The following is a 12,093-nucleotide window of genomic DNA, read 5'->3' as shown; positions in this document are numbered from 1 at the left end:
AGTCTGATATCTAAATGGATAATCTCTTCTGTGAAAGGTACTGAGAGATTAAAGCTGATAGAAACTTTCTCAAGTGGACCACAGCCCATAGAACACGCTATTATTGCCTTTGCGCGTTTTTGGTTTAGAATTTTCTCACACTTTGTGTATTGGTGTGTAGTGTTTGGGCTTACACTCGAAGTGATTTGGGGTAATCTAGACATGGACTCCCGGCTGTTTCTAGCCTTGAGTGCCAGCTGCATTTCACTGATGTCACCTAACTGACAGAAACATGTGTTTGGGGTTAGTGGTTGCTTGTTGTCTTTGTCTTCAGAGAAGATTGCCTAGCATTTAGGTGCCAGAGTTGCATTGTCGGGTAGGGCCGGACTGATATGCAAATGCACGTACTACTCTGTGAAAGGTACTGCAAACTAAAATGTGATGTAGACTTTCCCAGGTGGGCCACAGCCAGTAGAACAAGCCATCATAGATGGTCTTGATTCTTGTTTGAGAGTTTCTCGCTCTTTGTGTATTTAAATATGGACAAGTATTTGTTGTGTGATCCGATTACTGTTGCCAGACAACAAATAATACAATCTTGAATTGGAGATTATTTGCTACATCTCCCTTTGTAGGATTCACCAAAAATAAGTTTGCTAATGCTGAACAGGGAATCTTGAATTTGCGCACAAGAATTTCTTTTTGAGAACTATAGACCATTTTTTTCTCATCCCTTTCGTCTAATAATTAATACTAAAGTAGAGATAGTTACATTTTTATATTGATCAATCTAGGAATTGTAATTTTCCTTTCAAGCAACTTCATGAAAAAGCATACAATTCAATATTAAACAAAAAGTGAAAGCAACCAGGGAGTTATTTACAGCAACCAGGAGGTTGTAGATTATCCTGCCATTAATACTTTTGATCTCACAAAAAAGCATAAGTGAACCTTTGGCTTTTAACACCTCTGAGTTCAGGGCACAGTGCTAAACCTATATAACTCCTGTCCCCAAGAAGGCTATTTAGCATTTGCCCCGATACTCTCCATCATATGGCTCACACTTGTGCTTTGCCTTTTTCTTCTAGGAGAATCCAAAAAGCTGGCAAAGTGTACTGTGTTTGCAGTTTTTGGTATTAGGTGGCGCTGAAAGAGCTCTCTATAAGCCAAACATATTATCATGGGAAGTGAAGATAGGAGAGACATGAAATGTGAGGGTCACATAGCCTGTGGGGGCTGTATGGTTTTTTAGCCCCCCTCCATTGAGCCCCATTGTCATAGTAGTTCCCAGCGCCATTCCCAAACACTATCTGCCCCTCCCTACCCACAACACATCCCCTGAGATCTATGGCTCTAGCTCTCTGCGCAGACTTCTGAAAGGTAATAACTTAACTGTATCTGTGAACAAGCAAAGCCAGCTCCTGATGTTAACACTGTCTTAACCAAGTGTGCCTTCAGCCACTTGATTTATTAGTAGTATGTGTGTCCTTGCACCTGTTCCTTGCACTGAATTCTTCTTAAAAACAATCAAGATAGGCATTTGCCAGGCAGTGGGAAAATATTGCCAGGTACTATCACCATGACCACTGTTGCCATTTTATAGCCAGGTAGTGCCATAGACAGTGCCTGTAAAAGGTGGATCCCATGCTGACACAAAGCCAAAGCTGTAGGCTTTGTCTGTGCTTGTTATATTTGATGATTCATAAAAGGTTATGATAACATACACTTTTTTTTTTCTTTCTGAGGTGAATTTATCTGCACCCCCTACACCTGCACAGTTAATAAGCCGCACACATGTCTCCAGCACTTCCAGTAGCAGTATTACTCAGCAGACCATGTTGCTGGGGAGTACTTCTCCAACTCTGACATCAAGCCAAGCTCAAATGTACCTTCGAGCACAAATGGTAAGCATCAGTAGCATTGTTCTTTTTTATCTTCGGGTTTCAAAATATTTAAATGGATACTTTGCTGTGTTCTGTGCTGCTAAGTGTTACACTAGCTCGTTCTGTCTTTAAAACAAATGTTAAAATTGCTTCTTTAAGCTGTCATGAATTACTGTTGATTAGTGTGTAACCACAGTTATCTTATACCTACACTTGTATGCTGTATAGATCTGAAGATCATACGCACCGAATGCACCCTATGCCATGAAAGTCACGCGAGTCCTTCATGTCACAATTACAAAGAAGCATGGTGTCTGTTGTACGACTTAATCTATACATTCAGAATGGAAGGTCATAGGTACAAATTGCGATACGGTTAGTATGGCATTTGAGGGTAATTGAAGATAACTGACCCATCTTATTGAAAATAGTGATCATCTGCACAATACATACATATATGCATACTTCCATGATTCACTAAAAAGATGTATGTCGATGGAGTGGAATTTCTATGTGACCAACTCTCTAATCAACATTCAGATGCCAGATGCCCATTTGTTTTCCATTTACTGTGATAACCTTTCAGCAAGGTCAGCACAAGGATCATTGCTTCCATAGGTGAAGTAATATTTAGCCCCCACACCATCTTACTTGCCCCCACTCCCTGCACATGGTGGATATTTCCTTCTTTTAAGGACTGTCACAGGGTTGCCCCTGGTATCAAGAAAGATGTCAAGAGATAATATTAGCTTTAATATCTCCTATTAAATAGGAATGAGATTTCTCCAAAACAAAATAGTTGTCCGGATGGTTATTCTCCTCAGCAGGCTGAGGTCCCTTCCTCCTGAGAAACCTCCTCTCGCCCAATGTCTCTTCCACGTTATGAAGATAACCAGGTCCTCTGAGCCATAGGAGCAAATATCTTGGTTGAAGCAGCTCAAGAGGGATTGGCTCACCATTGCCTCGTGTGCTAGACTTTCGGGCGATCTGACCTCTTCTTAATTGGATCTATGTGTAAGCGATCTGGGGTCTGTTACTCTAAAACTCACTTGCATGTATATTCTTGAGAGTAGGCAAGTTACTGGAAGTAGTCGACAGGAAGAGTTAAAGAGGGTCCCTCGGGTCCCTCTGGACTTCTTTCTGGATTTTCTGTTCCCACCTTTCTAAGCTCATAGTAAACTACCTTTTCACAGTTTGCATCTCCTCCCACAACCTGGTCTTGCCTGGAGCCAACTGGGCCAGGGTGAAACCTGCCCTAACTGATTAGGTGTTGGGTCTTTTGCCTCTTTTCTGTGTTCCTAACATATGATTTCAGGGCTGAAAATACACTGGGCAAGCTTTTGGAACATTCTATTCTAATGAGCATATGCAGTATTAACAACATTATATTGTCAGCAGAAGAGTTGCGTGACCTGGAGCAATGCTGCTGATACTTTTCTTCCCATGCTGATTTGTGAGGTTTTGGGATATCGCCAACTCTTAACGCTGTATCACCGGTCTGCTAAGTTCACAGCAAGTGCCGTTGATTGCCATTGAAGAATTCCCTGATATGTCGAGAAATGTTGTAATATTATCTATATGCTCACTTATTGTCAGCAGGTGCAGAGAAATTCCTATTTCTTAAAGGGTGCCAGGGGACTTCATTTTTTCCCTGTCAAATGTTTAGCATCAGGATTCCCAGGTTTGGGAGGAAGTACAGTTTTTGGTAGGTCCAGAGCGACCAGGATTGGGATTTGTTAGGGCAAGACTGACCAGAGTTGCAGCCTTGTGATTGAGCCTTGCCATATGATGGGGAACAAGGTGGGGTGACCAATATTCTCCCGATACTACGCCCAAGAACAACATCCACTGGCACAGGGTGGCACCTAACCCCCTGATCCACCACCATGATGGTCCCCATAACCAGACAGGGGACTTCATCACAGGGCAATCTGAAACCAGACATCTGGTGGCACCTGACACCGACATTTACTCTTACCCTGGAACAAGCCCTCACCAAAGTTTGGCTGGGCCAGAAATGTCCATGGAATCCAGGGTTGATGCAATCCCTCACAAGCACATTTTTTTTTTGTACATCTTTTTAAATGCAAATTAACTTTTCCCATCAATACCAATTCACAAAACGATATTTAGTTGTTAACATTGAAAAAACAATACCATCTCTAAACTGTTTCCACACTTAACTTAACCCTGCATTCCCCTCCCTAAATCTCCCCAATACAGAGAAGGTTCCAAGTAAAGTGTTGCTCATGTTATAAAGAAAGAGGATAAGAAAAATATCAGTTGCCTTCGTCAGTTTCTACACAAGAGATTATCTGTATTTGGTTTTTAAAACATTTTTTTTATTTGAATACATAGTTTCTTACAAACCTAACAAATTTCTTAAAATCCATCAAAACAAATAGTAAGAAAAGAAAGAAGAGAAAAAGGAAGCCAGAATTCATCCACATAATGTCATCTAAAATCAGTTTGTCCAGCACTTCTCTCACCAGAAGCACCTCCTTTTAAAAATTGTAGCGAGGCAAAAATTAGACCATATTCTTCTCCGTCCAAGAAACAAGACCAGAAAATATCTGCCACCTCGCAGCATTTTGAGACGAGACATTCACCCAAGAACTTTGTACAACACTCTGTCAACCCCCTACATTCCACCAAGACCTGCTGCAGCGTCTCGACCTGATCACCCTGGTTGCAGAAACTGCACATATTTATTTTTTTTAAAAAAAATGTATTGGTTGTTAAAATTTATTTTATTTGGATTATACATATAGCACAAGGCTTTATATAACATTGATTGATACAGATTAAATTAATTTCATCAGAACCTCGTTGGTGGGGAGCAGGTTGAAACTCAGTCTCCTAAACTGAGCTCTGTAACATGGTGTCGGAAACAACCTTATGTATCAGGGTCTCTTGCCAAAGGCCTTTAATTCATTCCACAGTCCCTGTTGCCACCTATGGGAGTTTACTGGGCAATTTGCAAATGTGTGTAAACAAGAAGTCCTAAAAAAGGATATTAGGACTATGTTGGCCTGACGAGCATGAGCAAAATCCTAGCAGCACAATTCTGAAGTGAATAAGAATCTGAGAACTTTGTGTGTGCCAATGCCACTGTGGGTCCAACAAGACACAAGGAACAGTTGTATAAAGGACTATTTAGGGTAAAAAGGAATCCAGGGGAAGGGAGTCGCCCTCTGGAACAAGGACTCTTTACCCTCTGAGTTGGAGCTACTTATTCTTTCTTTATGAACACTTTATTAAAAGGCATCAAAGGTTAGAGTCATTTCCCTTTCACCTTTTTGTTTAGTTCATAGTGTGAGGGTCAGAATAGACCTTTTGGACACAAGGACAGTTTTGATTTTGACATGTGGACAGAGACAGATCCTTAGTTTTGGTTTAGGTAGGGAAATTCCACTGACAATAGGATCGGAGAGGCCTCTTTCCTACGCTTTTATTTGGTATAAGTCTTTAACCAAAAACATGGCTAACATGACCGAGTTTAATTCCTGACTCTTCACATCGGCTAAGGGATGGGTTGAAGAAGGAGAGCTGTTTTGCCGCAGATTAGGATTTTGGGTTTTCCGGTGTTGAGCAGGTGGTTGTCCATCATCCAGAGGTCAATGTCAGAAAGGCAAAATGCCAGGTCTGAGCAGGGTGCAGGAATCTTGAGGATGATCGGAGTGTCACCATAGTGTAGCATAGTTATAACAGGTGGGAGCGGATAATCATGGCAGGGGGCAAAAGGTAGAGGTTGAAGGGGAGAAGGAAGCTCCCTGTGGGACTGGGTGAGGGGCAGTGTAGAAAGTATAGGTAAAGACAATTTGAAAGCGGTCTGAGAGGAAAGAGGAGATCCATCTGAGGGTAGAGTGGTTGACTGTGCCGAAGGCTGCTGTGAGGTCGAGGAGGATGAGTTCAGCGCAGTCCTCAGAGTCTGCTGTTCTTTTCAGGTCGTCCCAGATAGAGACAAGGGAGGATTCAGTTCCATGGAGTATGGTATGTTTGAGAAAGTAGCAAGGGGTTTCTGGGTCTCTAGTTGTTTTTTTTTTAGAAGTGGTTTGACGTATGTGGTCTTGAAAACTATTGGTAAAATTCCTTTTTAGATCAAGTCATTAATTTGGAATAGTAGAAAGCTAGTTAATCCTTGTTAAGGATCTATCTGTTTGTAGATGTTATGGGGAGGAGAGGTGTATGCAAAGCCAGCTTTGTTGCTAGGTTCCACGAATGTCTGGTTTGGATAGTGGTTTAAAGCTGTTCATGTGTGGGGTTGTAGGCTGAATGCCATTGTAAGGGATTTGAAAGTTGCTTCCGTTCCTGTTCCTTATAACTGCTCGAGGTCTTGCTGTATGTTTAATACTGAAATGATTGGCAATTTCATCACAAAGTTTTTGGGTAGGTGAAGGTAATTTGCTGCAGGAACCTGGTTTTCTCATTCCTTTAACGATTGGGTAAAGTTCTTTCTTTCGATGGAGGTGTATAATTGTTTTGTTCTGAATAGTAACATTTCTTTGCTTTAAGGATTTCTGCTTTGTAGTGGCAGATCTGTCTTTGAAAGGCGATCTTGCCTTGTGAGTTGAAGTGTTTACTCTGTTTTTTTAAATATTAAACTTATTTTTTCAGTGCTTGTAGGTGAGGTGTGAACCATCTTGCTGAAGGCTTTTCTTCTGAGAGAGTGACACACTTCAATGGGTTAAGGGTGCCTAGTGCTTTGTTTATCCAGTGTTCTAGTGTTAAAATTTCTTCTGGCAGTAAGAGTTCAGGATCTTTGGGGTTGGGCTCATTTACTTCCAAAAGACATCCGCGTTCCTCCAGGTTGCGAGTTTTCCAGCTTGTCTTGGGAGGGGTTGTGAGTCGGGAGCTGATGCATTAGCATATTAACAGTAATAGGAATAATTAGATGATCGTTCCATAGTACCTGAATGGGTTGTGAGGTGCTTATTTTGCCTACTTAACAAAAAATTGCGTCACGGGTGCGGCCTGCAGTGTGTATCGCTCCTTTTACCATTTGTTTGAGGTGAAAACTGTCCATGTAGGAGCTCATGCTTTTGGGTGCGTATTCTGCTTTCTCCTTGTACTAAATGTTGAAGTCTCTGACGACCGTTAGATGTGTGTCATATCACTAGCTTAGCAATTACATTTGCAAAACTTTCTCCAAACTATGGGGTTGTATGGTGAGGGTCTGTAAATAAGTAGAAGGAACGGTTGGTTTGTTGTGAGATGGATCAAGAGTCCTTCACAGTCTGGGAAGTCCATGTGGTATGAAGTTGATATTTTGAGGTGCTCCTTGTGTGCCATAGTGCTGCCTCCTCTTTTACCGGTCCAGTTAACGTAGATGAGTTTGAATTTGGTGGGGATGTGTCTGTGTGCTACTACCTTGTAGCCCTCTGACAAAGAGGTTTCTGTAATAAAGAGAACTATGCTTATTTCAAGAATCTCCATTCTGTGTTTAGAGATGAAGCAGGCATTGATCAGGCTGAATTGTATCATGTCTTCTGCTTCTGGATGACGTGTTACTTGCATTGAATGCCCTGTGCTGCTTCCATGTTCTGTGTGCGAGCCAGAATCCAAGTTGTCAGATGGTTCATTGGTTGTGGGTGTGGGCGGTTGCATTGAGTCTGATGTTTCGCGGTTAAACCGGTTCAGTAGGTTACGGTTTGGCTTGTTTATTTCATCTGTTTCTAGGAAGAAAGTGGTTGTTGGGTGGTCTCCGGAGATAAAAGTAATGTATATGTTGAGGTTTCTTGTTAAGGCAAGTGGTCTTGGGCATCTGTGCCGTGATAAGTTGGGTTATGGTCCAAATTATTCTAAAATAGTCTTCTTTAGTTAGTTGCATGCAACATTGGCCGTGGGGGTTTCTAAGCTTCTGGTTGTTGTCCTCATTTATTCGTTTTACAGAGTGCTTTCTTGTGGTGTGTTCCATGAAGTACCATTGACCTGTCGGTAGGTGGCAAGGTACTGTGAAACTAATCAGGTTTTGGATCTGTCTTGTATTCTTTCACCTCCAGAGGTGCATGGGTCGTTGTTGCTCGGCATTGTATATGCGAGCCAGTCGGTGGGAGGTTTATTGGCTGATGCGTGGTTGGGCATGTTTCTAGTATTGGTATTACACCTGCAGGATGGTTCCCTTCTGTCTCAGGTGTACTTTCATGGTTGTCCCATTGCATATATACTGAGTTCATACGCTGAGGTCTGGGCAACTTAAAAATGCTGATGCTGACAATGTTTTACTGTTGACGGGCATTCTTCACCTGACTCACTGCATGTAAAGGTCTAATACACTACTGTGCTCTGTGCTCTGTGCTCTGTGTACTGTGTACTGTGTACTGTGCATTGTTACTCTAAGTAAGTGTGAAATGGCGGGGTAGTATGTTTTAGTCTAGATAGTTTGGGATATCTAGAGTGAAGCACAAGAGGGCAGAATATACAGCAATGCATGTGCTTTTTAGTGATGCTGATCTATGAACACACAGAGAATGGGTGCAAATATTTAGGTTGTAAGTCACCAGACAGGCACAAAAACTCAGCCAAACACCAACATTTGCCACACGCACACAGCACACCACCCCCACTCACCAAAAGCCTACCACCACCCGCAAATCCAGTCTTGAGGGAACACTGTTAGTATTGTAAAGAGTATGACTTGGAGAAAAAAAAGCGTACACATTGTGTGACAGAGTGTACAATGATGCAAGTCCTTCGGTTAGGGGTATCTAGCTGAGGGCAAGATGGAATACAATATGTAGCAATGCGGTCTCAAAGGAGCACGCATTTATGAAGCACAATCGCATACCAAATGGAACAACTCAATGTGCCATGTACAGGATAAGAAGAAGTAGATGCAATGCACAAACACAGCAGCATCCAGGTGTAAAACACCACAGTATATAAAAAGTACCCAAAGATATGAAACACTGCAGTATTTAAAAGAATCCAACAAATGCTCTTTCCCAGATACATTCAAGCCTGCAACTTTGCAGCATCTATCAACTCGGACAAACTTTTCAAAATCTGCAAGGAGCTGGCCAATCCTGCTGCAGTCTCTGCCTCTCCTGTTCCCTCCCAGGCCCTCTGCACGACCTTGCCTCGCATTTCACTACTAAAACTCAGGACATCCTGTCCACCCTCTACCACTCCTGGCCCGTCTGAGGTTGTCTCTCCTCCTTTCCCCTGTGCACCCCTGACAATGTCTCTAGACAGGTGAGACATCCCTCATCTTCTCCAGACTCTTCTACTGTTCCTCCCTTCTTTTTGGACTTGCCTCTCATCTCGCCCCACTCAAATCCATCTACCACTCAGCCATCCGCTCCTACCTCCTTTCCCCCCACTCCCTGCTCTCTTCTAGTCCTACTCTTCTCTCTCCTCTTCCTCTCACACTCATACATTCCCTCTTACTCCTACTCTTACCTCCACTAGCATCTCCCTTTCCCCTCACTCACCTCTGCCCCTCCCTACTCACCTCTGCAATATTGTAAATTGTTCTTTACACTGTTTTCAAGTTATGATTCAATTTCCATATTATATTTGTTGTATTTTGCGTGTTCTCATGTAAAGCACTTTGGATTAAAGGGCTATATAAAATCAATAAAATACAAAATACAAATACAAATACAAGTCCGATCTATGAAAGTCTCATCAAAGCAGGTTCTCCCCTGCTTATCCAGAACCACAAAGGACCACTTTGACACCCTTGCTCCAGCCTTGGCAGATTCCTGTAATAACTCCTTTGCCACTGGAACTTTCCCCTGCCCCTTAATCATTCTCTTGGGCATCCCCTTCAGAAGAAGCCCTCGGCTGATCCTTCCTCTCCGGTTAACTATTGCCGATCTCCATCACTCCTTTCCTGGGCAAACTCTTGGAAAACCTAGCCATCTCCCAGCTTAATCTACACAAGGAATTTGTTGGTTGCCTCCAGGACCACCAGTCTGTCTTCAGAGCTGCCAGAAGCACGAAAACTGCTCTTGAACACCTGTGAAGACTTGCTCTCCAATCTTTACTCTAATCTCCCTTATGTCCTAATTCTCCTCGATCTATCCTCTGATTTTGACATGGTCAACCATGCCATCCTGCTCAACCACCTCTGCGACAACCTTGGTATTACTGATCAGGTCCTGACCTGGTTGACCTCCTTTCTCACCGACCGACCCTCTCAGGTCCAGCTGGGGTCTTTTTTCTCTTCTATCACTCTCTCTACTTGTGGTATTTCCCAGGGGTCCAACCTCTCTCCCTGGCTCTTTAACCACTAACTGGCACCTCTTGCCCACTACATCGCTACTTTCTGCTCCAATTTTCATTGTTATGCGGATGACACTCTGCTCTCTTTTAGGCTACCATCAGCCACCTCTGCTTCTTCTCTCAAACCAGACTGTCTGGCGCAATTCAGGAATGGTGTGCTGCCAATGATCTCTGCCTTAATGCCAGTAAGACTAAGATCCTCCTCATTGGCACACCTGCTCCCTCCTTTCCTCTCTCTCAGCCCGCCCTCGCTGGGCCGTCTTCCTGCTCCTTCCTGTGAGGCTAAGAACCTTGGTGTCATCTTCAACTCCACCCGCTCCTTCTCTCCTCATGTCTCTGACGTCTCCAAGAAGTCAAACTATCAGCTGCACCTCCTCAGAGGTATTCCTTTTCTCACTTTCCCGCAAAAGCTCAATGTCTCCAGAGCTCTGGTCCTTTCTAGGCTCTTTCTAAATCTTCCTGCTACTACTCTTCGACCTTTACAACTTATCCAGAACAGGACTGCAAGACTTATTCTTGGCATCAAGCCCAGGGACTATATCTCCCAGCTCTAAAATCTCTTCACGGGCTCCACGTGGCTGCAAGGCTCAAGTTCAAGACCCTCTGCATCGTTCACAAGGCTTTCTGGGGCCTGGGACTGCTCTACCTCAAACGTTATTTTCCAAAACATCTTCCTTCTCAAGCTCTCTGCTCCTCCAACTCTCTGAGGGTCAGACGCTTCTCCAAGCAGAGAGTTGGGGGCAGATCTATCTCCTCGGCTGGGGGCCTCCCTCTGGAACAGCCTCCCTGGCGCTCTCAAACTGGAGCAGAACCACTTCCGGTTCCAGAAGCAACTCAAGACCTTCCTTTTCGCTTCCACTGTCTCTCTTCCTCTCCCTCTCTTCCTCTCCCCTGCAGATGCACCCGACTGCTCCGTGCACTGGTCACCCTCTGAACTGCCCCCTTCCCCTCCCCTCTGGCACTTCTCCCCTTCCCTCTTCCACACACTTGCATGATCTGAATGACAGAAGGCCTAGTAAGATCGTTATTTTGTCCTCCCTTTGTTTCCCCCTCGTCTTGTTGCTCCTAGAAACACTTGTGTACAGGTGTGTTATAAATGCCACATCATATCATAGGGAAAGCAGGGCAAAATATACAGCAAGGCAATGTACTTTTTAGTGATGCCTATTTGTGACCGCAATGGAGTACAATTTAAAATCAATGGAGTACGCTTTCTTAGGGATAGTTAAATGTGAGCCAATATGTAAAACAGAGTAGGGCTTTAGCAAGCAATAGCAAAGCAAGAGCAAAATGGAGCGTAAAATGTGTTGATGCCCATCACTGAAGACCTACAATGAAACTAGTTATGAACAAGAGTGTATAAAAATTGAATTCAGTGTGATTTATTAAGGATACCTAAATGGGAGTACAATGCAGTGCCCTTTCAGAGTGACACCTAGATATGAGGCACAATATTATAGGAAGGAATTCAGTATGTTATCTTATGGTGCCCTGGGTGGAAGTACAGTGACACTAATCTCAAACAGCTAAATCCATGTACAGGGATTGTAACCTTCTTACTACATTAGTGTCAAACTTTCATTCTACAAAAAGGTCTGTTTCACAGTGTCTATCTCATGGGTATCCAACAGGAGGGTAATTAATAACCTAAACAATCTTTTAGTTCTCCTACATATTAATACACATTTTATTAGTCAAACAATTTCTTGAAAAGTAATAAAATGATTACCTTACATAAAACATATTATAAAATGACAACACCTAAAAAAACAAACAAAAATGAACCAATATATGTGGGTCCTAATCATGTGGTACAAGACAAATCCTCTGTATGACTCTTCATTCCAATTAGTTTTATTAGATTTTCTCTCTTGTATTATACAACCCAATGGAAGTAGTGTGACACCACAATTGAAACGTAACAGTATATGAAACGGACAAATCAATGCTTCATCTCATTAAAACCAAGTTGTGCGACACAGAGGGCATGATATATAGTTAT

The 12,093-nt window shown here is 42.9% G+C and overlaps 1 protein-coding gene across 7 annotated transcripts in view; it reads left to right on the top strand.

Moving 5' to 3' along the window:
- PHC3 (polyhomeotic homolog 3) overlaps positions 1–12,093 on the top strand; it is a 1,926,480-nt gene that overhangs the window by 503,502 nt on the left and 1,410,885 nt on the right. For 6 of the 7 annotated variants that reach the window (XM_069618558.1, XM_069618559.1, XM_069618556.1 and 3 more), the window contains exon 5: positions 1,725–1,883. The exons of the other annotated variant lie outside the window; for it this stretch is intronic. In XM_069618558.1, coding sequence (XP_069474659.1) covers positions 1,725–1,883 — 159 coding nt within the window. The remainder of the gene's footprint in view (positions 1–1,724; positions 1,884–12,093) is intronic. 7 annotated transcript variants of the gene reach the window in all.

Source organism: Ambystoma mexicanum, chromosome 10 (genome assembly GCF_040938575.1).
Source record: "Ambystoma mexicanum isolate Mex_15411 chromosome 10, UKY_AmexF1_1, whole genome shotgun sequence".
NCBI classification, from domain to species: domain Eukaryota; kingdom Metazoa; phylum Chordata; class Amphibia; order Caudata; family Ambystomatidae; genus Ambystoma; species Ambystoma mexicanum.
Note: the sequence above shows the minus strand (reverse complement) of the source record. Positions and strands in the feature narration are given on the sequence as shown.